The sequence below is a fragment of the Podarcis erhardii genome (genome assembly GCF_964252035.2).
Source record: "Podarcis erhardii genome assembly, chromosome: 14".
NCBI lineage: Eukaryota > Metazoa > Chordata > Lepidosauria > Squamata > Lacertidae > Podarcis > Podarcis erhardii.
The window spans coordinates 54,501,768-54,527,517 of record NC_138503.1 but is presented as its reverse complement, the minus strand read 5'-3'; the positions used below and the strand labels follow the sequence as shown (position 1 = coordinate 54,527,517).

The window sequence follows — 25,750 nt, the reverse complement described above, 5'->3', positions numbered from 1 at the left end:
ACGTCAACCCAGAGCAGAGTCACATTGAGTTTACTGAGGTTTTCTGCAAGGTAAATGGATGCCAGGTAGCAGCCTTGATTTGGATCCTTTTTTTATTGTGAGATTTTCAACCTGTCTCTCTGGAATTTTGTGGCAGGAACTCCGGCAGAACTTGGAGTTCAGCGTGAATCAGAAGAGGATGGAGGAAGATTGCTCAGAAGGGGAGACCTCTGACTCTGTGGAGGAGGACGTGCCTGCGGGGGCCTCGGAGGCAGAGGAGCCCCTTGAGTCTTCTGGAGAGGGCACTGGGCTTCTCCTCAGCAACGCAGGAGACTCCCCAGCAGCAGCTGCGCCCACCTCTCTCCTTGTGCTGGAATTCAAGCCCAACTGCCAAAGTAAGTCCAGAGGGGGTGGACTGCCTGCCTTGGACAAGAGAGGAAAGAGAGAGTGTATTTTGTGTTGCTTGTAGAGAATTCTGCCAATCTCCCTTTCCCTTTTTGTGTCTTGTCTTGTTTGACTGTGGATGTGCTGGTGGAAGGTGAGGTGCTGGCATTAGCCTTGTTTTCCACCACTCCCACTCTCTCATGGTACCAAAATAGGCAGCGTCTGAGAAGCAGTGGCCTCCCCTGTACCTTGGGGAGTGCCTGATTGCCTTTGCCTCTTCCACTCCCCATGAGCACATGCTGCCTTTCCTCAAGGAAGCCAGCCTGGGCATCACTTCTGTTTGTCTTTCCGTAGACATGAAGAAGGAGCGGAGCCTCTCTGCAAAAAGGAAGGGCAGCGCTGAGACCTACGTCCCCACCAAGCCTGGTAGCCAAGTGGCTCGGCCGCTCTCCGCTGGGTGCCTGCACCAGGAGGATCAGGAACAGACCCCCTCCAGTAAGGGAGATGGCAATTGTTTCATTGCAGTGCCTAAAGGATCGAGGGGATGCAGAGGCTCCAGGAGGGGCCTGCCGTGAGGATGAAAAGGGACCACAGGCAGGTCCTGTTGCCTCGCAAGGGCCAGCTGGGTGTGCTGCTTGCTTGCATTCATGCTCTCGTTGTCATGTATCACCATCTCGCTGGGGAGCCCGTTGGGATCTCATTAGTGAGGCACACAAAGCCTTCCTTGCAGAGAGAAGAGAGGAAAGGGAGTGTGACTTGGGCATGCCTCTTGGCAGTCGACTGACCTCTTTCTCTTGTGGCGTAGCATTTTCAAGCATTGCACGGCACGGATGTAGAACCCCCAAGAGCACGCCAATGTTTGGGAAGACTGGCTTGCAAAGCAGCCACCAGCCCTTAGAAGTCGCCATCAAATCTGACTTCAGATTGTTCTCCACAAATAGCCTTTCACAGGTTTCTTGGCTGCACGTGTTTCTCCGGCTCTTTCTGCCTTTCTCTTTCTCAAAGAGCTCAGCTTTCAAATATGCCCCAGCAGCCCTGTCATCAGAGAAATGCCTCTTGACTCCACCTCTCTCTACAGCTTGCAAGCTCCTCAAAAGGCTACTCTGTTTACTTTCTTCCCTCTTTGCTGTGTCCCTCCTTTTCGGCTGAATTCTTACCTTCTCAAGCTGCCCTGCCTTCCTCCTCCTCCATGCTGGTTTTTCTGCTTCCCCTGAGCTGCTGTCTCTTCCTTCATGGCTTCTCTGCCTCTTCCTTGGCAGGTTTTCCTCCCCATTTGGCGGAAATGGCACAGGGCCCTGACTGCCCTTTTCTCCCTCTGCTGCTCTGACCTGAGTGGAGCCCACTTCAGCTCTTTGCTCTATGTCTGGAGTCACATCCTTGCACCCAGCAGATTGTTAGTTTAGGGGAAATGGCAGGAGCTGGGCGGTAGCTGCTTTGGCCTCTCTGGCATCCTTGTGGGGCTGGAGGCTTGTGCCAGGGAGAAGGGTCCATATCCTGCCCTGGGTGGTGCATAGGAGAGCCCTGGGTTTCCTTGCTGTGCATCACATACAAGACATGCCCCCTCTTCCTCCTCTGGGCATTTCCTATCCTGTGGCACAGGAGCCCTTTCAGCCTTAGCCTGGGGCAGGACTCACTTGCGCTTTGAGAAAATGGTCAAAGTCTTTTCTGCTTCTTTTGGGCACCAGGGCCAATCAGCCGATCCGAAAGGCCTCTCTCAGCCACCCGGAAGAACGTGTGTGAGAAAAAAGACCCTGTGCTCTCGGCTTCTGTGGTCCTGAAGGCGGTGCAGGCAGAAAACGAGACCCTCCAGAAGGAGCTTCTCTGCAGGCAGCTGCAGGCTGGGCCCCTGAGGGCTGAGCTGGAGCCAGCCGCTTCTACTGAGGTCAGTAGCAGAAGCCGTCTCTCTCCCCACCAAGCGAGTTGGCGCTCCCTGTGTACACCCACCCCACCCTCGCCCTGCCCATTGCAAGCTTTCTCTGCTGGCAGATAAGCTGCCAGTGCCACGCTGAGGACTGTAAACCCCTTCCCAGCTGCTGAGGGCAGCCCTGGAAGAGTTTATACGACTGGTGCTTTCATGGCAATGGAGAGCGGGCTCCTCCTGCTGCCTGATCCCAAATGTAGTCAGCTGGGGGGGGGGGCGCCAATGGTTCCCTCTGTGACTTAGCAAAAGGAAGGGGTTGTTTGGAAAACAAGAGGGGCAGTTCCTTGGGCTGGGGGACAGGAGAGGCAAAATAGTATATCAAAAGTGAAAGTTTGAACAGTCAAAAGTGGCTTCATCCACTGCATGGGAATAGGAGGTAAATTTAGAGCAATGCCGCTGGGCATGAAATGCATTTGCTTCTACCAGCAGATGTGCTAAAGTGGCGGTGATTTGGGAAGCCTCCTGCTTCCTTGCGCTGTCTCTGCCTGCCTGTTGCCAGCCGCTGCCACGGAGTCACACTTGATTTCAAAAGAGGGCAAAACTCCCCCAAAATGAGGAGGCTGCTAAAAAGGCAGAGTCAAGAGGGCCAAATCACTGGAATTGCTTGGGAGTTGTCTAGAAGCTCAACTGGAGCGTGTAGTGCAGATCAGGAAAGGCAGCTCTAGGGCCAAGAGGAGGCCAGCATGGTTAACAGGCAGAGGTAAAGAAGCCCTCAGAGACGGAAGTCTTGTCCAAATGAGAAGAACCAAAAGGAACACAAACTTTGCTCCCCCCCAAAAGCGCAAGCAGAGAGGGCGGGATCATAGAATCGTAGAATTGTAGAGCAGGAAAAGACCCCAAGGGTCCAACCCCCTGCAATGCAGGACTCTCAGCTAAAGCATCCATGACAGATGGCCATCCAACCTCTGCTTAAAAACTTCCCAGGAAGGAGAGGCCACCACCTCCCAAGGGAGACCCTTCCACAGTCAAGCAGCTCTTACTGCCAGGAAGTTTTTCTGATGTTTAGTCAGAATCTCCTTTCTTGCAACTTGAATCCGTGGGTTCGAGTCCAGCCCTCCAGAGCAGCAGGAAACAAGTTTGCTCCATCTTCCATATTACAGCCCTTGAGATATTTGAAGATTGCAATCATATCTCCTCTCAGCCTCCTCTTTTTCCAGGCTAAACACACCCAGCTTCCTTCAAGCACTCCTCATAAGGCTTGGTTCCCAGACCCTTGGTCATTTTAGTTGCCCTCCTCTGCACACCTTCCAGCTGGTCAACTTCCTTCTTAAATTATGGTCCCCAGAACTGGACACAGTACTCCAGGTGTGGTCTGACCAAGGCAGAAGAGAGTGGGACTGTGACTCCCCTTGATCTGGGCACCAGCCTTCTATTGATGCAGCCTAGAATTGCATCAGCTTCTTTTGCTGCTGCACCACACTGTGGACTCATGTTGAGCTTTTGGTCCACCAAGACCCCTAGACCCTTTTCACATGTACTGCTAGTAATCCAGGTGTCCCCATCTTTTATTTGTGCATCTGGTTCTTCCTGCCTAAGTGCAGAACCTGACATTGGTCCCTATTGACATTCATTTTGTTGACTTGCGCCCAGTTCTCCAATCTGTTAAGGTCATTTTGAGTTCAGATTCTGTCTTCTGTGGCATTGTCTGTTTGGTAACATCTGCAGACATTTGATGAGCTCATTCTTGGCTGCTTGTCTACACTCCTCCTTTGCGGTTTCCCCTTTCTTCCCTTTCTTATACATTCCCTTCTTACATCTCAACTCCTCTGTAAAACGTGCCTCTCACTTTTCTTTGTTCCTGTGATTGTCTGCCTTTGTGCCTTCAGTATTTCATCTTTAAGAAACTCCCATCCATCTTGGACTCTCTTCTCTTTGAGTATTTCTTCTTCTTTCCCTTTTTTAAAAAAAGATTTTATTAAAGTTTTTTCCATAATACAATAAGATAAAATAAACTAAATGAAAACAAAAACAGAGAAAGAGAAAAGGAAACAAACAAAAAAATGAAAAAAGAGAACAGAAAAAAGAAGAAAAATAAATGTCCAGGAAAATCTGGACGTATGGCAACCCTAGTGTAGAGACAACTGAAATCAAGATATAGGGCAGATCCCATGGTGGTGGAGGAGGAACCACCTGGCAGCCAGGTGTCCTTTAACCATCTGGAGTTCTCTTCAGGGCCAGCCCCACCAGCAGGTGCAGTGAAGCAGTTGCCTGAGGTTGCAGTTGCTGGGTGGCAGAGAGCAGTGTTGCAGGAGGGAGTTTGCCCTTCTATCCTTGAGCTAGTCTCTGCCCTCCAGTGTGGTGGAGAGCTGCTGTCCTGTTGCCATTGTTGAAGAAGGGTTCAGCGCCCATCCAGCTGGCTCCTGTCTGCTGTCTTGGGAGGGAGGGAGGGCCCCATTGTCCTTAACCTCAGGCAGCCCACAAGAGGGAGGAAGCGCCACATTTCGACTGCCAGGCTCCTGGGTGATCCGTACATGAAGGGAGTGTCCCCCTGAGCCCTCTAAAGATCAACAGTGGGGCACATGTGACTGCCAAGTGACTGCCTTACCTTTGGTTACCAGAGTGCCCTGGAAATGCATGGCCAGGTTGTCGTCCTAGATGCTTCGGCCTAAGCTTGTTCTGGAGCTCCCAGAGGGGGTGTTGGCAACCCCGTGACCTGTTGTGTTTGCCTTTCCCCCTCTCGCAGCTGCCGTCGCCTTTGCCACCTGCGTCCACAACAAATGAGCCTCCTCAAAAGCTGCAGGAGGGAAGCGTCGTCTCCACGGCCATGGAGAGGATTGGACACCTAGGAAACAGGTGGCTGTGTGGGTTTATTTTGAATCCTTTTCCAGGGGCAATTCGGAGCCAAACAGGAGGAGGGGGTTTGGTATGTGCAAGTAAGCAACCAGGTCCAAGTGGATCCCCATGCCTTCCCCTGTCTCTGCTGGGTTCCCTTATCATCCTGTCCATGTTGAAGAAGCCCTGGCTCACGAGGTGATGGCATTGGTGCCATTGTGAGGGCCTCATCCAGGATGTGTAGACCAGTGGGGCGGGCAGACGTTGCAGTCCATTGTGGGGCCAATTCTGAGGTTGGAGGTGAGGTGCTGGGGCCATTGGCTCCTCTCCCCCAATGCCTGGCAAGAGAGGGGTGTCTGGGGACTGGGCTCAGCACACTGGCGATGGTTGCACATGGAAGTGTCTGGGCCAGAATGCCTGCAAGTGGGGAACATGCTGTCATACCCGAGAGGGACACATTCCTATCTGCTCCTAAACAAAAATTATCCTGGAACAGACCTGGAGTTTCAGGCCAGTTTGCTAACTCTTGAGAGCATTTCCAATCTTTGGCAAGGTAGCCCAGATCATGCCCACGCTCAAGAGTCAGCAGAGCTGCAGCTCATTCTCCAGGTGGTCCAGGTCTTTGCCAGAAGGGTCAGTCTGTGCAGCGATCAGGGCAGGAGCTGAGTTGGGCCTTCAGTTGTCCGTCTCGGGACTTCCTGCCAGAGTCCGGCCTGTGACTGTTCTGCTCCCTATTTCAGGCAACAGAAGAAGCTTCTGAAAGTGCTGCAAGAGATTGAGAGCCAGTCTTCCTGCCGCAGCTCCCCAGTGCTGGTAGGGAAGGAGGCTTTTATGAGTGGCGGAAGCCACAGCTGTGCCATTGAGTCATCCTCTTCCCCAGGCCCTGTAGAAATCAGTAGTGGAAGCGAAATGGCCTCAGGTGGGATGAAGGCCCCAGAAGCTCTAGGCAGACGAGCCATGCCAGGCTTGGGATGGCAAGCTCAAGAACAGATCCCTTGGCATGGCTGCCTGATTTGCTCTGGGCATGGCATAGGGCAGAGGAGCCATGTGGCAAGGCCCTTTGCCCTCGCCTTCCTGCTGCTCCCCTTGGGGCATCAGCGTCTGTGGTAGCGGCCGCTCAGTTTTCACCCTCCTAGGGCCAGCTGGAATTGGAGAGGGAGGTCCGGGATGCCATCTACATCACTGTGGAGATTCTCTCCAACTGGGGCAGCGTCACCAGGGTGGGCCTGACGGAAGTGGAGTTCTTTGATCTGCACCACGCCAAAGTGTTTGTGTCTCCTCACGACGTGGACATCCGGCACGCCGACATGCCAGGAGAGCTGGGCTGCCTGGTCAACAGGAACTCCAAGGTAGGCTCTGCCTGCAGGATCCAGGGCTCACCTCCCTTTCCAGGGTGGTGCATTGCCCCTCTTCCACTTCAGCAAATGCCCTGTGGGGGGTTTCAAACAGCACCTGCCTCCGGGGGTTCTCCTGGTTCAACTCCTCAGGACAGAGAGTGTGCCATGCAGCCTATCTCAGCCCCCTCCTCAGAAACACCAGACTTGTTCTGATCTCATGCACAGCTTCCTTGCTTTTTGCCCCTGGGTGGACTGTGATCCACGCGATGGTCACCTCCAGGCTTGATTATTGTAACTCACTCTACGTGGGGCTACCCTTGAGACTGACCCAGAAACTCCAGCAGGTGCAGAATGCCGCAGCGAGACTCCTTACGGGGTCTTCGCTGCGAGATCACATTCACCCGGTTCTATACCAACTGTACTCGCTCCCAGTGGAGTACAAAGTCGGGTTTAAGTGCTGGTTTTAACCTTTAAAGCCCTATACGGCCTAGGACCCTCGTACATACGGGACTGCCTCTCCTAGTATGTCCCACAGAGAACCTTACGGTCTTCAAATAAAAAAATCTTGGAGATCCTGGGCCACAGGGAGGCAAGGCTGGCCTCGGCTAGAGCCAGGGCTTTTTCGGCCGTGGCCCCAATCTGGTGGAACGCCCTGTCCCAAGAGACTAGGGCCCTGCGGGACTTGACATCTTTCTGCAGGGCCTGCAAGACAGAGCTGTTCCACCAGGCCTTTGGCCAAGGCACAGCCTGACCCCCTCCCTCCTTCTGTAATCCTCATAGAACTCTAGCCCAATGGTTGCCATTAATTTGATTCTGAATTGATTTTAGAATGTCTTTTAATTAATTGACTGTGTGATTTTATGTACACTGTGCTATTTTTACTTGTTGTTAGCCCCTCTGAGCCCAGCTTTGGCCGGGGAGGGCGGGATACAAATAATTTATTATTATTATTATTATTATTATTATTATTATTATTATTAGCATTAGCGTTAACATTAGCATTTGTTTCCCTCTGCTCAGCTTGTTGCAAGGAGTGGCTAGGATGAGCCTCCATAGGTGAGGCTGTGGCTGCTCTTTAAGGCCTGGCCGGGGGGGGGGGGCGAGTAGCACCAGCTTTGCTGCATTCCATGCCAGGGCCCTCTTACCCATGAAGGTCAAAGTGCGCAGGTGGGGGGAGCAGGATCAAAAGGAGCTGGCAGGCAAGGACAAGCAAGTTGAAGAGGCCTCTGTTTGTCTGAGAAACAGGCAGGCGTCTTTCATCACTTGAAGCACAGATATTTCTTTAAGGCTTTAAAAACATTTAAATCTGTACTGTTCTGTGCCTGACAACTCAGTCTGCTTGAGAAAAGTTTGCCGTCTAGAAGAGAGGTGGTCAGAAATGCTCGTCGCTCTTGAAGGTCCCGCCTGCTAATCTGCAAGTCGGTGTCCTGTTGGGATCCTGGCAAGCTGCAAAGCTGATTTACTTTGATTAGAACAAGCCCCCCCCCCCCCGGCTGGTTTGACCCAGGCAGCGGCTCTCTGGAGCTGCTGGGAGGCTGCCGCTCGCTCTCCCCGAGGCAAGCCTGGCTTCCCCCAGGAGCAGGTGGGCATGCGGCTCTTGCCCTCCTCTGGCCTCCCCTTCTGCTCTCCAAGCTGCAGCAGCAGCAGCAGCAGCCGGGCTCCTTCCTTCTCAGCCATCTGCTGCGAGGGTTTGCTTCCGTGTCTCCTAGGTCAGCAGAGAGCGCTTCCCCTGGACGTGCCTCTTCCAGCCTCCAGTGCAGCTGTACTTCGTGGTCCGAAATCCCAGCTTGTCTGATGACTTTGGTCTCTCCCGGATCAGGATTTGGAATTACAGCACCCCTGTGCCTAGTGTAAGTGATGGCTTTGGTCGTGGGCACCTCGGGGTGCGGCATGTGCTGTTATTCCATTAGCCTTGGAGAGAGGGGAGGGGTGTTGTTTTTGCCACTGCTTCCATTCTAAGCTGCAGAAATGCTTGGATGACGCCTTCAAAACAGGACTTGCCCTTGAGGCTGCATCGTGAGAATTTCCAAACAACAAAAAGAGCCTGCAGAGTTTTGGACAGTCCTTTTCCATTTTGAATTGGCTTTTGGGCATGATCAGAAAGAAAGAGAGAAGTTACTAGGATATCATGCAGTAGAAAAAAAACCCCTTGGGAGCTGCTGCTGCTGCTGCTGCTGCTATTGTTGCTGCTGCCGCCGCCAAGTGCGGCCTGCAACAGACAGTTGCAGTATGGAGTGCTCCTGGTCAGGGTTCTAGCCTACCTGCCCTGCCTCCTCTCAGGACACTCCATTTCTTAGGCACATGGTTTTCCTTTCCCTCCCCCAATAGGCAGACATCGTTCTGTGATCTCTCCACAGGCTGAGTCCTCAATGGGCCGCTTTTTCAGCCTTTTTGCCCCATTCAGTTTCTTCTCATACTCAATATTTTTCTCCTAAACCTTGACGATCCAGCTGGTCTTTGGTTGTACACTAAGCCTCCGTTCGCAAGGCTGCTGGCAAATGTGGTGCACAGCCAAAACCACCCCCCACAGCAGATGGCAGCCGCTTCATGGTTCTGGAAATTCGCTGTGAGAATTGCTCAGAGAGCCTGCTGGGATGATTTGTTCAGAATGGCTCCAGGTACTGAGCGAAAGAGGATTTTCTATTCTGGATTATAGATGAGCTAAGCCTTATCCTCCATGACTCATTCTCATCTGTGCTGTCAGAGAGGCAGTACTCATATGGCAGCACAAATAGAAGGGAAATGGGGAAGCCGAGAGCAAAGAGGGAGGCCTCATACAGCTTTTAAAGCAGATCAGAAGCAACCCCCCTTTCCCCTGGGAAATAGGCAGCAGGAGGGCACTTTGCTTGCTGGTCTTCTTGGGGGTCAGGTGCTTGCCTGCCTCTGTCGGCCATGCCAGCTGGGGCTGATGACATTTGGAATGCAGCAACATCGAGAGGGCAGCGGGTGCCCCATCATCCCTGCACCGAATTGTGTTTTAGCATCACAAGAACAAGCCGCAGCAACTTTGTGCTCTCATTCTCCCTCTGCACTTCTGACGTGGCACGTGGAGAAGTTCAGAGCTTTTGCTTGCCTTTTACATTAGCAGCCGTTTAGTGTGTTATCTGAACCCAGACACTGGGGCTGACTTTGATGTATTAAAGCAAACCAACTTCTATCCATAAGCTTTATTTTATGGCTTGGGCAACACGCTAAACTGCAGCTAATCTAGAGTGGAAGGGGAACTCCCTCTTCCTTCCCCACAGCCCCACCTGGAGGCCGGTGGGAGCCCATGACTCTGAGGCTGGCACAGGCTCGCTCTTGTAACACTAAACCAGGGTCAGCAAACTTTTTCAGCAGGGGGCTGCTCCACTGTGCCTCAGACCTTGTCAGGGGGCCAGACTATGTTTGGGGGGTGGGGAATAAACAAATTCCTATGCCCCACAAATAACCCAGAGGTGCATTTTAAATTAAAGGACACATTCTACTCATGTAAAAACACGCTGATTCCCGGACCGCCTGCGGGCCAGATTTAGAAGGCAATTGGGCTGGATCCGGCCCTGGGCCTTTGTTTGCCTACCCATGCACTAAACCATGGTTTAGTGTTATGCCTGAACACAACCAATTCCTCAACGCCTACAGGTTTAATTGTGAGGAAGATACTGGCACCCCTTCACATGTGCCAGAGCTGAAGTGCATCGCATATGTTTGTCGCTTGCTGCTGCCTGTCCCTCTTCACATCTTATGAATTGGGCTCCTTTGGGAAGGCATGAAATGAAAACCACTGACTTTTGCTTGGCTCCCAGACCCAGGTCCTCCTTTTGTTTTTCTGTGTGTTTTCAGGATCTTGAGATTGGAGCAAGAAACATCATTGTCTATGTGGATGGAAACCTTGTATTTGCTGGTGAACTGCAAAAGGGCTGTGGAAACGAGGGTGCCGATGGCAGCAGCTGCACCACCATTGAGCTCCCAGAAAGTTGCTCCGTTCCTGGGAAGGGGAGGGAAGGAAGGGGCTGGGCAGACGGGAGCCACGAGCCAGGCAGGGGGCTGTTGAATCTGAAGCCTCCCTTGGGGGGAAATTGCTCCGAGGAAAAGGACAGCTCTCTTGGCCTGGTTAAGTTGAAGCAAGATCTCCAAGAAGCACCTGGCTCACTTTCCAGGGGGGATGTCCACAGCCCCCTCTCGCCAGAGACCATGGAGCCCGCTCATTCCGACGACGATCTTTCTCTGAGTGAACAAATGGAAAAACTCTCCGGAAGGAAACTGTCTCAGCTGCCTGGCGTAGAACCGCCCTGCATCTTGCCTGCTTCCCAGGCCAAAGAAAAGAGCCGGGTCTGCTCACCTAAGGAAAACCCATTTCCCTGGCTTGAATCGCAGCGAGCCCAGCTGCCTGCCGAGACCATCGGGAGGGGCTGCCTAGGAACAAGCGACAGGAGCCCCCACCCCTGCCCAGATGATCTAGAGAGATCCCACCTTGAATCTGTGGAGGGGAAGCTGCTGGCAGGTGCCAGGAAAGAGTCGGCCACCGGCTTGGACTTCCTGAGCCCCCTGCCCAGCAAGTGCAACTATGCGGCCGACCTGCTGCTTCCTGGGCGAAGCCTGGGAGGCCACGGAAGGGAAGAGTTTGGCCATGCCATCTTCAAGGAGGAAGCTCCACTGGACATAGGTAAGAACTGATCCCCAGCCAGCTTCCCTTAGGTGTCCGGTCGGGTCATCTGGTTTTCTGGGGGACCTTCTTAGACAAGCGAGCACTTGCCTGCTGGCCACAAAGGGGAAGTGTGGGGTGGTGCCCCCATCCACAACTTCTTCCTTGGGCACAACTGACCCGCACAGTCTCCTTGGGATGCTTTGAAGGAGAGGCTGTTTATAATCACACAGTGAGCAGTGGAGGCGGGAGTGGCAGTTGTGGGAAGTGACTCCCTTGGCAGCTGAAGGAAATCCCCCTCCCCTCGCAATTTCCCCACCCTTCAGCTGCACTCGCTAACTGCCGGGCCTAGAGAGCCCACACATTGTCTTCCTGGTGGAGTTGGGGACTATTCAGCTTGGCAACTGCGGTGGATGGAGAAGTTGCCACAGGAGTGCTGCTTCTCGGAGGTGCTCTGCCAGGCATGGAATGCCACCATGGATCCTGGGGCTGGGGGTGGATGGGCCTCCCTCCCTCCCTCCCTCGCCTGGGTGGTTCTGGGCTCTGGTTGGCCATGCTGTGATGCTCTTGCTCCCCTCAGAGCTTGAAGCTCTGTCTACTCTTGCAGTCTGGTTCTCAGTGGGCAGCCCCACCTGGCTGTTCTGGGCTGCCCTTAGGTGGGTCTCATTGGGAGCTGGTGCCTTTGTTGCTAGACTAAATAGCACTTCTTCGCGGGGGGGGGGGGCAAGGGGGCGGTAGAAAGATGCTCAGCCACTAAAGCTGCAGTATATACTGTACACGTTTACTTGGGAGTAAGATCTACTGAGCATGGAGGGGGGACTTGCCTCTGAGAAAACATACGGTATATGCAATTGTTCATTGCTAGAGCTCTGGAGCAGCGCAGAAGAAAAGAGCTCAGGTGCAGGGAGAGATCCATCTCTTCGCTGCCTGTGTTTTTTCAGGGCCAGGTTGGTTCCCCAGGCCAGGTGCTCAAACTGCCTGCCTTCCTTCTTTTCCTAACTTCAGGAGTTTGTCTCCTGCCATGGGCTGTCCTTTCATCTTCTAAGAAGCAGCCCTTTCTATATCCTGCTTGGGGCTGTGCTGGGGAGCTTGCAGGATGGGGCTCAGCTCAGAGTCACATGGAGCTGTAGCATTTCTCAGGAGGGAGCAGCAGTCTGTGAAGTATGTAAGAGCAATTTGTAACCGGAGGTCTTAAACCCGCCCCCACCGCTTGATTTTCTCTGCTTAAATCCTAATTGTTTTGTTCAGGGATGTATTTTATCTGAAACAGATCTTTTAATAAGATTCTGTTCTCTTGTAAGGAATTGAGACCCACAGGTCCTGGGCACATCCCGTCAGCAGATGTGGGGATGTGGCCATACGAGAACAAATTGATGTCTCTGCCTGGCTTGTATCAGTGGCATGTAAAGCTTACATTATTGGATTTCCTGCCTTTTTGCTACATCTCTTAAAACCTCATTTCACAACAAAGCCGTGTGCCAACTGTGTCATGCGTCAGGGACGTCTTGGCTTGAGCCGAGTCACGCGCGGACTCTTCTTCCCAGGGATGGTGTGGGTCCAGCACTCAGAAATGTTGTAAAAAGTGACACCTCTGAGCATCCTCTAAACTGGGACAGAGAGCCTGTAGCCCTCCAAGTGTGACTGGAGCCCATCTCCCAGCGGCCAGCATGCACAGTGGTCAGGGAGGGATTGTAGTTGGTGAAAGAGCACACACATCATGTGCAGAAACACTCCAGCAGCACCTTGAGGCCAGAATGGGAGAAAACTCCCACCTGACATTCTGCAGAGCCCCAGCCAGTCCAAGGGGCCAGTTTTCAGCTCAATGGGCCTGGCTCAGGGCCTGCGTTCCTACAGCGGGAGCTGCCTTCCAGCTCCATCTAGAGGACGATAGGTTCCCCTGATTTAAGCTGTACAGCTTACTTGCCATGAAGCTCAAGCTTGAGAACCGTTACTCCATTTTGATATCTGGTTTCCAAACGCTTTGGAGAGTCTTAGTTGTAGGAGTCCAGCTCCGTCTGGCTCAGAGCCACCCTCTCCTTTGGGGTCTCCCTCATCTAAGGGTGTGTGAGCACAGAAGCAGACCTTTCCACGGGGCTCTTCCACAGCAGGACCGTGCTGCTAGACCCTCTTGCTGGGCTTTGGGGGCACCCCCCTCGCTGCCTCTGCAGGAGGGTTCAGCCAAGCCAAGCAGGCACCAGAGGCGCTCTCTCTCTGTTTCTCCCTCCTTCCAGGTGGGGCTCTGCTGGCGAAGGGCAACGCCACACGGCCTTCCCGGGGAAAGTGGGGCAGTTCCCAGGAGCAAGTTCTGCAGGAGTCCTGGAACTCTCTGCTGAAGTTCAACCACTTGCACCACGGCCGAATCTCCAACATGGACTTCCAAGGGGACATTTTTGACGAGTTTCTCCACCAGCAGAAAATCAGCCGGCAAGGAGAGCAGAAGCTGCGGGCGAAGGAGAGCGGGCAGCAGGGGCTGCCCAGGCGCCAGGAAGGGGAGGGCTGCTTGGACCTGGAGGAGGGGGGCGACTTCAAAATCCCAGTCCTGCCTTTTGGGCAGCACTTGAGAATCGACATCCGCTCCACCTGGGGGGACAGGCACTACGTGGGCCTTAACGGGCTGGAGCTCTTCAGCTCCAAAGGGGAGCCCATCCAGGTTGCCAAAATCACAGCCAACCCCCCCGATATCAACATCTTGCCCTCCTACGGCCAAGATCCGCGAGTGGCCAGCAATTTGCTGGACGGGGTGAACCGGACTCAGGACGATATGCACCTCTGGCTGGCTCCCTTCACCCCTGGGAAATCCCACTGCATCTTCCTGGACTTTGCCAGGGCGTGCCAGGTGGCCATGATCCGCATCTGGAATTACAACAAGTCTCGCATCCACTCCTTCCGGGGCGCAAAGGACGTCACCATGCTGCTGGACGAGGAGTGCATCTTCAGAGGGGAGATTGCCAAGGCTTCTGGGACCCTGGCTGGAGGTGCGGCGGGGGGTGGGGGGGCTTTTAAGTTTCTGCTTCTAATGATGCCTTGCAGAGAAAGCAAGAGGAGCTGGCTCCCAGTCCTGCTCACCGCCCAGCCCCTTCCCTCAGCTGACACTTGCCTTGGACCAGGAAGTGCTTAGTTATGGGAAGAGATGCGCTGGGAAGAGAGAGGGCCAGGGGAAGGGAGGGCCAGGCTGCATGCCCTTCTCCCAAATGCAGGGCTTGGCCTTAGCTGCAAGGCAAAGGAGAGATGAGAGGGGAGAAGGCCAGAGTTTCCCCTGCCCCACCCCTCTTTTTGAAACTGATTTATTTTGGTTTGATTTTAACTTTATTTTGTGCTTTTATCCTGAATTTCATGTTGTGAGCCACCATGAGATCTTTGGATGAAGGAGCGGTATATAAATATAATAACTAATAGCAATAACTTGAAAGCAGGCTGTTCCTGCCTGTGCTCTGCCCTTCTGCCCTTCTGGAGAGGTGCCCCAGCCAGATCTCACCTCTCATATCCTTTTGTCCCTTTGCTTTTGTTTCTTGCTGAGGGTTTAAACAGCCCCAAACCCACCACCAGCCTCAGAAGCAGTACGGTACTTCTTTTCAGGGGGTGCCCCAGGGTGTGCAGTCCCGGCACAGGAACCAGTATGAAGCGCCACCACAGCCTCTCCTGGGCTGCCTTCCTGGGCTGGATGTTGTGGGGCTGGAGGGGCAGGGAGCAGTGTCTGTGACCTTCCTGTTGGCTTGCAGGAGGAGGGGGCGGTTTTAGCGCTTGGGCTGCTGACTTGAGTTGTGTCGTCACCGTAGAGTTGACAATGTTTCAGCTCCAGAGCAGTTTGGAGACACCATCCTGTTCACCACGGACGACGACATCCTGGAGGCCATCTTCTGTTACGACGAGTCCTACGACGAGGAGGCAGAAGGCGCCTGCAGCCTGAGGTACGAGGAAGAGCTGAAGAGGCCGAGAACTGCGGATGGGGAGGGGGACGAGAGACCCTTCACGCAGGCGGGCTCACGGACGGAAGAGAGACAGGTAAAGTTGCCTGTCATGAAAAGGCTGGCTGGGGGAAAGGTGGTGCAGAGGCTCAGTCTAGAAGATAAAATTCAGGCGATAAACTGAATGCGTCAGAAACTGATCTCTAACCCAAGCAGGGAACTTGGGCTGGGAAGGAGCTTTCTGCTATGGTTCTTGGCACCCCTCCTGGGGAGGGGGCTGGAAAAACTGGCCTCCTGTGCTGCAGAGAAAGAGGGGACATGGGCCAGGATGTGGTGGGTCTGTGCCCTGCAAGTTCCTCCCCAAAGAGCTCCTGCCATAGGGGAAGAGGCGGCCTTTGCTTCTCTTGAAGACTAGAGAACAATAAGCATTGCTCTAACCTGTTTCCGTTTTAGGGCTGGATGCAGACGGCTGTGCCAGATTCTGTCCCTGAGATGGTGACCAAGGAACCAGGTGTCTATACTGGGAAGTGTAAGTCTGACTCTGCACACACGGCTCCTGCTACCTTCTCTCAAGGGTTCCACCGTGTTTGCTGCCATGCTCCGCAGAATGGTGCCCCTTTGTCCCCAGCCTCGCCTCTGGCTTATCCCCCTCCTCACTCGGGGGGGGGGGGCTTTTAGTGCCCTCTGTCCTCAGCTTTCCTTCTTCCAGGAGGCACCTCAAGCAGACCATCAGTGCCCCTGGACCCTTTATTTAGGGTTGTGCATATGTGGCCTTGGCAGTTGCTGCAGCTGCAGCAGCTCCAACTCTGGGCCTCTTCTTCACAGACCTTTCTCCTGGTGGCTCACTGCCTGCCTGCCTTTGTTTAGGCCTTCTGCTGAATTTCACCGCTTCTTGGGGAGACACTCACTACCTTGGACTGACAGGGCTGGAAGTGGTAGGAAAGGAGGGCCAAGCCATCCCCCTTTCTCTGGAACAGCTCTCTGCCACTCCACAGGACCTGAACGAACTTGCAGAGTACACAGACGACTGCAGGACCTTAGATAAGTGAGTATCTCTGCAGGCTGCCAGGACAGGAGAGAAAACGGGTGTGGGTCACTGTCTCTTCCTCTGTGGGGTGCTTCTGGGAGGGGCTCCTGGGGTCCAAGAGAAGTGTCATGGACACATGGCTTTCCCTAAGGAAGCCTCTCTGGCAAGGCTGGAGGCGGGGAGCATGCTGCAGAAGACTGCACTGTGCCTTGGGCACATTATTTAAAACATTCCTGCCCTGGCCCATCTAATTGTCACACAAATGGTTCAGGCTGAGCAACAGAGCTGGTGGGTCTTGAGACTGGGGCAGGGCTGCAAAGTGTAACCATGGAAGGGACTCCCCAAGTAAATTCTGGGTTGATGGTGAGGGGCTGGTTCTGATCTTTGTGCGGTAAGGAAGGCCTTTTTGTGGCGGCGGCTGGACACTTGTGGTGTTCCTGGAGACAGGAGAGATGCCGTGGGCCTCCTCCGTGGCCCAGGAATAGCAAACACCCTTTTCAAAGGCCGAAAAGCTCAGCCAACTCTTGTGAGTTTGCAGATTGGGGAAAAACAAACCACCACAGGGAGGAGGAGGAGGTGGTGCGCTGTGTTTTCCATTGTAATTATAGCATGCTTAGGAGCCAACAGATGGCAAGTGAAGCTGGCCAAATTGAAATTGAAATTTGGGCAAAAATCAGACTCGAGAGATTTGCCAAAAATAAGAAGAACCCTCTGGAGCGAGCTTCTCTCTGCCATCGCCATTTTGGGTTCCTCTTTTATGCAGAGCAGTCCTCTGTCTTCCTCGTAAATGAAGTAAGAATGGTTCCTCCCCCCCCCTTAACATTTTTATGCAGAGCAGTCCTCTGTCTTCCTCTGTCTTCCTCGTAAAAAGTAAGAAAAGTGATGACTTCTTTTTTTATCATTAGTATTAGTATTATTTGTACCCTGCCCATCTAACTGGGTTGTCCCAGCCACTCTCAGCGATTTGACACTTACTCAAAATATTGCACCTCTTTCTCTCCACTTTCCCCCCTTCTCCCAGATTAATTGATGGGATTAACATTACTATGGAAGATGAGCACATGTGGCTCATTCCGTTCAGCCCCGGAGAAGCTCACGTGGTCACCATCCATTTCACGCGGGCGGAGAGCGTTGCTGGGCTTCGCATCTGGAACTATAATAAATCTCCCGAGGACACCTACAGAGGGGTGAGCGGAAGTCCTGGGCAAGCTCCCAGAATGCACCACGCTTCCCCTGGATGTGGCCACATGCAGCAGAAGGAGGTGCTCTGTGGGCCAGTGGTCACCCTGGGCACCTTGAGAGCATCCTGTGGGCAAAGGCGGGACTTTCCCCCCCCTCCTCGCACTCCTTGCCCTGGCCAGGCAGCCTCCTCCGCAGGAGCCAGGAAGGCCAGGGGCCCCGGCTCCTGACTGCTTTCCCTGCTTTTTCTTTTCCGCAGGCAAAGGTGGTCCACGTCTCCCTGGACGGCTGCTGCATCTCCCCTCCAGGAGGCTTCCTCATTCGCAAAGGACCCGGCAACTGCCACTTTGACTTTGCTCAAGAAATCCTCTTTGTGGACTACCTGAAGGGTCCCCCAGTCATGCCAGCCTGCGAACGGTGAGAGAGGGGTGCCCTCTGGGGCTCTGCGCTTACTGGCCTGTGCATTTAGGAAGTCTGGTGCCCTCCGGTCCCTGACTTATGTGCTTATCTTTGGGCAGAACGGAAGTGGTGAAGACAGAACAAGCCAGCATGGACTACGAGGCTCCCCTGATGCCCTGTGGCTGTATCCTTCTCTGTCCGGCCTGCCTGGCCCCCAGGCCCTGCCTGGCCCTCTGCCTCCAGGCCCTGTGAACTGGTTTGACTGGTGTGGGAGGGGGAGGAGGACCCTGGCATGGCATAAACGGCCTTGGGATTTCTTTTGAAACGAAACCAGGCGTGTTTGCATTCCTTTAATCATCATCACCATCTGTACTGTTTTGTGGTGTATTGTTTTGTATTTTGCCGTTTGAACTGTGTTTTCTTTGTCCCCTGCTGTGGGAGGCCAAGGCCCCAAGAGATGGGATGCAAACATTTACAATATTTCCTCAACGTCCTCCGTCAGTCATTTTCCAGTTCCAGCTTCTTACAAGTTGGGGTGATCCCTATTACATCGGTTTGAATGGGCTGGAGCTGTATAATGAACGCGGAGAGAAGATTTTCCTCAGTGAGAACAGTATCCTTTTCAAGGAACAGCTGGAGTCCGGCAAAAGCCGCACTCTAGAGGAGCCCCCACAAATGAAACACCTTCTGGGGGGGGGATGGAGGCGGGCATTCAGCTGGAATTAGAGTCATGGGGAGCTGAGCATGTGCAAATGGGAGTTTTGTGCAAGCAGCTCTCCCCCTACTCCCCTGCCTGATCTGCCCCACTTCTTCAACTCCACCAATATTGACCAGAGGTGCAGTCCCCATTTTGGCCACTAGTCCCCATTTTGGCCACTAGCTTTTTGCCATGTTTGCTCCCTTGTGGAAAGAAGCTTTCCTGAGGCTGCAGCCTGGCATTAAATCTCCCTTGCGCTGGGTGGGGCTCTCATCCAATGGAGCAAGGTTAAGATCTGGCAGGCAGCCTGTGCCTTTTCCTGGGGAGGCCGGCTTGTAACACGTTTGCGCAGCAGACAGCTTGGACGTTGTGCTTGACAAAGCGCCCTTCAGACATTGCGGCTTTCCCAGACAGCGTCAACATATTGGAAGGCGTCTGCGGAGACGTCCGAACGCCAGACAAGCTCATCGATGGCGTGAACGACACAACCGACGGGAGGCACACGTGGCTTGCGCCCATTCTCCCTGGCTTGGTAGGCCTCTTTTGCATATTCTGCCGGGGCTCCTTTCGCATCAGTGCCGTGTGATGCCTCGTGCAGCCGGGCACATACCTCCGCAAGCCCTTTCTAAAGTAATCAGCAGCTGTCTTTGTAGCTCTGGGCATGTCAAAGCCCTGGAGTGGGAGCTCAGCCCCAGGCTGTCCCCTGCATCCTGAGTTTAGCAGCAAAGGATCTCTGTCGCTGCCTGCAAAGCTGATTCGCCAGAAGTCAGAATAGGGGATCAGCCTTCCCCCCGGTGCCAAGAAGCAGGCAGGGGTGCCAGGAAAGAGCCTGCAGAGAGTGACCCGCTAAAGGACCCCACCCTCCGAAGAGGAGGAGCTGGCCAGGGAGTTGCTGTTGTGATTACGGCTGGGCGATTTCTGGTTTTCAACATTGTGAAAACCAGCTAAACATTGCGATTATACTGATATATCACAGAATGTCTGAAAAATAAGGAGGGAGCTATGTAGAGGCCTTGGCTGTCTTCACAGTTTTTCCTGCATTGTGATTTCTGGCAGCACCTGCTCTTGGGATTCGCTGCCAGAGCAAAGTTAACAGGGGCTGCAGGACTCAAGAGAAGCCTGGGCTGGCTTCACAGTTTCCCTACATGGTGACTTTTGCATAGTACACACACACAGGCCAAGATTCACAACATATTGCCAGGTCAAAAATTATGAAACCGATATCATGATATGGACTTAAAACCAGTTTTGGATGATCTATTGCCCAGCCCTAGTTGTGATGGAGCCGCGAGCTTTGGGCTTGGCAACTCTTTCTGTCTCTCATAACAGGATGCTAGGAAGGGGTTATGCAGGCATCTCACAACTCCTTTTATTCTTTACAAATTATCCGGAATTTCGTTTCCTGGATGAGCAATAAATATATTGGCTCTGTGTCTTTCTTCATGTTGGTTACATGAATTCTGTCTAATTTGCGCCTCTGTGTTGTTGCTTCCTATGGCGGCAGGTGAATCGCGTCTATGTCATCTTTGACTCGCCTACGACAGTCTCCATGATTAAGCTGTGGAATTATGCAAAAACTCCCCAGAGAGGAGTCAAAGAATTTGGAGTAAGTGATGGCGCCCCAGAGCAGCTTATGAATCCTCTTCTTGTCTCTTTGAGGGCCTTGTGTCCCATTACCACCATGTATTTACAGGACTGCCTCTCCTGGTCTGCCCCACAGAGGACCTTGAGGTCCATGAATAACCATAGTTTAGAGGTCCCGGGCCCTAAGGAAGTCAGACTATCCTCCACCAGGGCCAGGGCCTTCTCAGTGATGGCTCCGACCTGGTGGAATGCTCTGTCCCATGACACTAGGGCCCTGCAGGATTTAACCTCCTTCCCTTGGGCCTGTAAGACAGAGCTATTCCACCTGGCCTTTAATTTGAATTCAGCCTGATCTTTTATTTCCCTTCTCTTCCCTCTCCCTCCCCTTTTATGAAGATTACCTGCTCTGAGACCCCACAGCTAATTCTCCCCTGGTCTCCTCGCTGGCCCAAGTAGGACTAATTCCGCCAGCTAGCCCTGGGGATTATCTAATGCTTATTGGATGGATTTCCCCCAAATTGATTTTTGAACTTTGAATGTTATTGTTTTTCATGTTTTTATACTGTATTTTATGCTGCTTCTATACTGTATTACAATTAAGTGTTTTAAATTTGTTGTTAGCTGCCCTGAGCCCGGTTTTCTGAACCGGGAAGGGCGGGGTGTGAATAAAAATTTATTATTTATTATGTCCCCCAACTGGTTCAAGCTGACCCTCTCAGGCCAGCCTTGGCATTGCTGGGCAGAAGGGTTTCCCATGGCAGAACCTCCTTGCAGAATGAGCCTTAGAACCTTCTAAAGCTGCTTCTGTTTTTAGGCTGTTTTCATTTGTCTTATGAGATTATGGCTTGTCGTTTTTTAACAAGTTGTTGGACGGATGGGACGTAATTACTGTGTTTGTTTTTTTGGGAGGGGAGGCTCTCCTCCTGTGAGCTGGTGGAGCTGTCCTTCTGCAGAGATTCAGACTTTTGGTCTTGCCGCTCACAGACACAGACTGCTGCAGCCCATCCCCAACCTGGTGCCCTCCCACAGTTCATAGATTTGTAGGATTGGGAGGGAGCCTGAGGGTCACCTAGCCCCGCCCCCTGCAATGCAGGTATCCCACCTAAAGCCCTCATGACAGGTGCTTCTTCCAAGCCCCCAAGGAAGGAGAGTCCTGGGCTGCAGCTCCCTTCCCCCCTTGCTGGTTGGGATGATGGGAGTTGAAGCCCCACAGCTTTGGGAGGATTTAGCAGGTGGAGGAAGCCTGGTCTCCTGTGCTTGGTCGCAGCTCTCTTGGTCACCCTCAGGCAGGCGAGGGTCTCTCTCCTCACCAGAGAGGCTGCCAGGGACTGAACTCCAGGCCTGTCTGCTCAGGGGCTCCTGAGCAAAAAAGCTCGGCCTTCTCTGAGACTAGGATTACTTGGAAACTGCCCTGTAAGAGGCAGCGGAGACCATGAGAGTTCAGCGTGGAGCTGGGTTTGAGGCTCAGCCTCTTGCTGGCTGGCAGGGCAGGCCTTGGGGCTGGGTGCTCAGCTACCTGCTCATCTCCCTGCCCTGGAAGCCCCTCCTTCAGGCCACCTGGGACCTTGACCCTCAGGTGGTGATGTGGGAGCAGATAGGCGGGACCCTTCAGTCTTTCCCACTTGTCAGGCGGGCCTCAACCCTTCTTCTCCTACTCCTCCTCTTCCTGCCCAGCTCCTTGTTGATGACCTGCTTGTCTATAACGGGATTCTGGACATGGTGAGCCACCTGGTCCACGGCATCCTCCCGACCTGCGACCCCGTCGTCCCCCATCACACCGTTCTCTTCACGGACAACGAGAAGGTCTGCCGTCAGGAGAAGAACTCCGCCATCAGGTAAGCCTGCCTGCCTGCGTAGCGCCTGGCATGGAAAGCTCTTGGCCAGCTTTGCGCCCAAGTCAGGCAGCTTCACTTGGGCACCTTGAAACAGCTCCCCTTTGGGTCTGAGAGCACCTTTCTCAGGGGCGGCGGCAGCCCCATCTCTCTTCACGGGCCCCACACATGGACCCGTCTCTCCATCTTTGAGCAACAGCTGTCATCGCCTTTGTTTTCAACTAGTTCCACACCCCAAAGGCTTGAAAGGACCCACAATCAGTGGCTTCTTGCCTGTAAAAGAGTCAGCGCTTTGTGTCCAGGGAACTGTCCCGCCCCCCCTGCCGCCTTTGCCACCCTCTGGTTAATTCACTGTTCTGATCCACTTCCTTCCTGCCTGTGGCCAGCCTAAAAGCTCAGCAGGGCTGCAGTCGAGGGATTTCTCTCTGGGCGGATATAATAAGAAAGCAAAACCCTCTGACATAAAGGCCAGAGGAATGCAAACAACAAGGAATAATCTAATTTGACAAGCATGTTCTGGAGAGGGTTTCTCACTGAGCATCTCTGGGGCCAGATAATCCTCTGATGCAGGAGCGGAAAGGCTGTCGAAAGCCATGGCCAGCGGCAGCGAGAGGGAGGGGCCCCAAAGCCATCTGTCTCTGCAAGCAGGCTTGTGCCCGACCACAGCGGCGCCGCTTCCACCAGCCCCAAATCGATGTTCTGGTTCCTCGATCAGAATTACCCGAGGCCGGTGTCTGTGCACGTGCGGAGGCACAAGAGGAGAAGGGGGGGGGGAGCTGCTGGCAAACAGAGGGGCATCTCTGCATGTGATCTCTAGGGCAGGGCAGGGCAGGGGGGACCTGGGGGACTAAGAGCAAAGCCCACACATCATCCCTCCCAGAACTGGCTGGGGGGGGGCAGGGGCTGGGAAAGAGAGGTCTTGCCTTCCCTTGCTGGCAGCTTCCACTCTTTCCCTTTCTCCACCCCCACCAGCTTTGCGCTTCCTGGGATGATCAGGGTGAGGTGGGGTAGGGAGGGCAGAGAAGGACAGAGAAGGGCCTCTCCTCTTCTCTGGCCAACAGCCGCAAAAGAGAGATCAGGAAGCTCCCCACATACTTCTTAGAGCAGGGGCCAAATGAGGCGTGTGCTTGCTTTTTCTTTACTACATAGCAAGTTGCTGGGGTCTCTCTCTCCCTCTCCCTCTCCCTCTCCCTCTCTCTCCCTCTCTCTCTCTCTCTCTCTCTGGTTCCTTCTGCAGCTACCCTTTAGTAAAAAAGAAGGCCCGTCCCCTGATCCACGGCTGAAAGGTGGCCAACGGGCAGATTCACTACACCTGCCCCCCACTCAGCTGCTGGACTTCTAGGGGAGCCCCTTGAACTTCAGAACTTCAGAAGAGCCTGCTAGATCAGGCCGGGGGGGGGGGGACACAGCTAGTCCAGCACCCCATTGTGTCTCCCCGTGCCAACTAGAAGCCCACAAGCACAAGAGCAACTCTCCCCTCCTGCGGTTTCTGGGAGCTGACCTCCAGAAGCCTTGCTCCTCAGGGCCGTTGCAAGCCCACTCCTCTCTTTCTCCTCCTTTTTCTCTTGGTCTGACAGCAATTACATAGAAGACCAGGACGTGCGGATGATGAATGAAAACCAGATCATTTCCTATTCGAAGAAGAAGCAGGTGCCTGCAGATCCAGGTGGGCTCCTCGGACGAGGGAGGGCAGCCCGGGGGGGTCTTTCCAGGGAGCCAGAGGCCACGCTCCCCAGGTGCTCCCCTGGCCTCGGCTGCCCCCCCTTCGTGGGGGGTGGGAGCTGCTCTGCTGTGGCTGCTCAGCCTTTTTAGGGGAGGGCTGATATTGCTGCTCCCCTTGACCGGATCCCTGCACAGGGAGAGGGCCCTCTGCAGGCGCTCAGCCCAGATCTCTGGGGAAAGGCAGGTGCTGCTTCTCGATGGAGGGGCTCTTAAGCCCCACGCAGCAACAGCAGCACATGGGCCCCAACAAAGATGCCCCCTGAGGGCTCTTTCTGCAGAAAAAAGGTTCCTGGCTGGCTGGCCCGCTCTGGTCCAGATTGGTCGGCCTCTGGGGCTGAGGCCCTCGGGGTCTCCTTGCCTGCGGAGGCAGCATCGCATCTGAAAGCCCTCTCTCTCCCCTTCTCCCTCTCCCAGCACTTCGCCCTAAAACCTGCATCCAGGACAAAGGATTGCTGCGGAGGATGAGGCAGTGACGCGAGGAAGACATGGAGCTGGCCTCTCACGCGGCTAGCCTTGGGCTGCTACTCCCCCCACCGCCCCACAGAGAGGGGGCACCGCCTAGCCTCCTCAGGGCCGAACCTCCCAGGACTGTTTTTCTTAGCTGCAGCTGCATTAAATCTATTCCCTGAAGCCCCTGTGTGCTTCAGCCAGGAGAGGCTTTGGCAGGGCAACTGCTGCAGAGAGAGGCCTGGCCAAGGCTCCCAGTGGCTCCCAGGCAGAGGAGCTGCCACAGGCCCCAATTCAGGTGCCGGGGAGGGGGAGTGAATGACCAATGTGAAGGAGGGGACAGCTGGCAGCCAAGGGGACCCCTCTGCCCCCACCCAGATCCTCTGCACTGCTTCTGACACTTGCAGTCCATCCTGCCACAGGTAGGACACAGGGGGCGAAGTGGTCAGAGCAATGCCTTCTGCCCCCAACTCCCAGGCTTCCCGGCTTCCCAAGCTCTCTGGAAAAGGAGGCGGAGTGGGGGCCACAGCCCCCCAAATAGGGCCCAGGAGGAGAGAGTGCCAATCCATAGCGGCAAGAAGCTCAAGAGATCAAAAAGCTGCTATGCAGCCCCCCACCCCGTTTCTAGCGCTGGGATGGCAAGGAGCTGCAGCCACCTTGGCCCCCTCCCCAGCCAGACGGGAAGGGGGGTGTCCCTGGAGCTGAAGGGGGCTCAGCAGCACAATTCACCATGTCACAGATCAGGTTGCCTCCACCTGTTCCTCTTTGGGGCCACGGATCCTCTCCCCTCCCCTCGCCCCCCTTCCTGCGATGCTGTTTTGTTATTACATGGTTGCCTTATGAGCCTGGCTTTATGGTGGAGTCTGTGGGGTTGTTTTTAGCAAGCTGGGTGGTGGGCTTGGATGGTCGAAGGGGGCAGAGGTGGGGGGCTGGCTCTGTCCACTCACATGGCAACAAACAGAAGCCGTTCCCCCTCCTGGTTTGTGAGGACAGGTCCTAGGGGTCTATTATGGGGTAGGGAGAGACTGTGGGGGAGCTGGAAAGCAAAGATAACTGGGCAGCCTCCTGAGGGCACCCAACCCTCCATCGTGGGGTCGTGGCAACTTCTTCAAGCAGCTCCCTCTGTCTCCTGCAGTGCCAATGGGAGGGGGCACAGAGCCTGGCCAAGCTGGGAGGGCAGCCTTCCTGGAGGAAGGAGGAGCCTCTAAAGGGCTCAGCTGCCCTGGTGGCCATTTTTGCCATTTTTGCCGGGGGGGGGGGGTCTAGGCTAGATGAAAAGGAGCCTCGTTTCCTAGTAAGTCCTCATTGTGGGGATCTGCCCCACTTCCCATCCTTCCAGCCCCTTCCCACAAAAGGAAGAAAAGCAGGGCTGCCTTCCCCTCATCTCCCTTGGGGGGGGGCTGCACAAGACCCCTGTCAGCAGCGGAGGCAAGCATGGAGCAGCGCTGGCCCCCCGCCTTCCTCCCCCCTGCCCCCCCCCCGCAGGCAGCATTGGGGGAAATGAATCAGGCTGACATTTCTATTAGCAACCAGCGAGGAGGATGTGTGAAGGAGGAGGCTGGCTCTGGCCAGGATTATTTATCCCAGTTAGGGCTGTCAGGAAAGCAAAATGGTAGTCAGTCAGCCATGGCCAGAGGACGGGCATTGCCCCCCCCCCAAGCACTGGCTCTCTCTCTCACACACATCCCCCCCCCAAGTCAGTGGCCTTTGCAGAAGAAGTAGTTGAGGTTCTCTTGGTGCTTTGAGCCATCCCACCTTTCCTGAGGGCACACAAACCCAGCCAGGTCATGTTTGGCTGCCCCTTAATCCCCGCCCCAAGTGCCTGTTGTGTAAGACTTGGAGGCCGAGTTTGCGGCGCAGGCAGTGATCTGTAAGTGCCGACAGCCAGCTATGGCAGGGAAGACCAGAGAGAGAGAAGGGGCCAGATGCATGGCTGGCCAA

At 54.3% G+C, this 25,750-nt stretch overlaps 1 protein-coding gene across 8 annotated transcripts in view; it reads left to right on the top strand.

Moving 5' to 3' along the window:
- The window catches only part of KATNIP (katanin interacting protein), a 32,279-nt gene extending 7,627 nt beyond the window's left edge, over positions 1-24,652 (top strand). For 6 of the 8 annotated variants that reach the window (XM_081839511.1, XM_081839509.1, XM_081839510.1 and 3 more), the window contains exons 7-27: positions 137-374; positions 718-858; positions 2,049-2,278; positions 4,968-5,077; positions 5,797-5,869; positions 6,193-6,405; positions 8,103-8,243; positions 10,216-11,038; positions 13,249-13,992; positions 14,811-15,019; positions 15,376-15,451; positions 15,790-15,967; positions 16,971-17,136; positions 17,388-17,545; positions 17,647-17,711; positions 18,030-18,140; positions 18,617-18,756; positions 19,729-19,830; positions 21,483-21,643; positions 23,218-23,306; positions 23,777-24,652. In XM_081839511.1, the coding sequence (XP_081695637.1) occupies positions 137-374; positions 718-858; positions 2,049-2,278; positions 4,968-5,077; positions 5,797-5,869; positions 6,193-6,405; positions 8,103-8,243; positions 10,216-11,038; positions 13,249-13,992; positions 14,811-15,019; positions 15,376-15,451; positions 15,790-15,967; positions 16,971-17,136; positions 17,388-17,545; positions 17,647-17,711; positions 18,030-18,140; positions 18,617-18,756; positions 19,729-19,830; positions 21,483-21,643; positions 23,218-23,306; positions 23,777-23,835 (4,227 nt within the window). In that variant the 3' untranslated portion in view covers positions 23,836-24,652. The remainder of the gene's footprint in view (positions 1-136; positions 375-717; positions 859-2,048; positions 2,279-4,967; positions 5,078-5,796; positions 5,870-6,192; positions 6,406-8,102; positions 8,244-10,215; positions 11,039-13,248; positions 13,993-14,810; positions 15,020-15,375; positions 15,452-15,789; positions 15,968-16,970; positions 17,137-17,387; positions 17,546-17,646; positions 17,712-18,029; positions 18,141-18,616; positions 18,757-19,728; positions 19,831-21,482; positions 21,644-23,217; positions 23,307-23,776) is intronic. The other 2 variants (XM_081839515.1, XM_081839516.1) reach the window with 2 other exon arrangements.
- Positions 24,653-25,750: the final 1,098 nt, after the last annotated feature.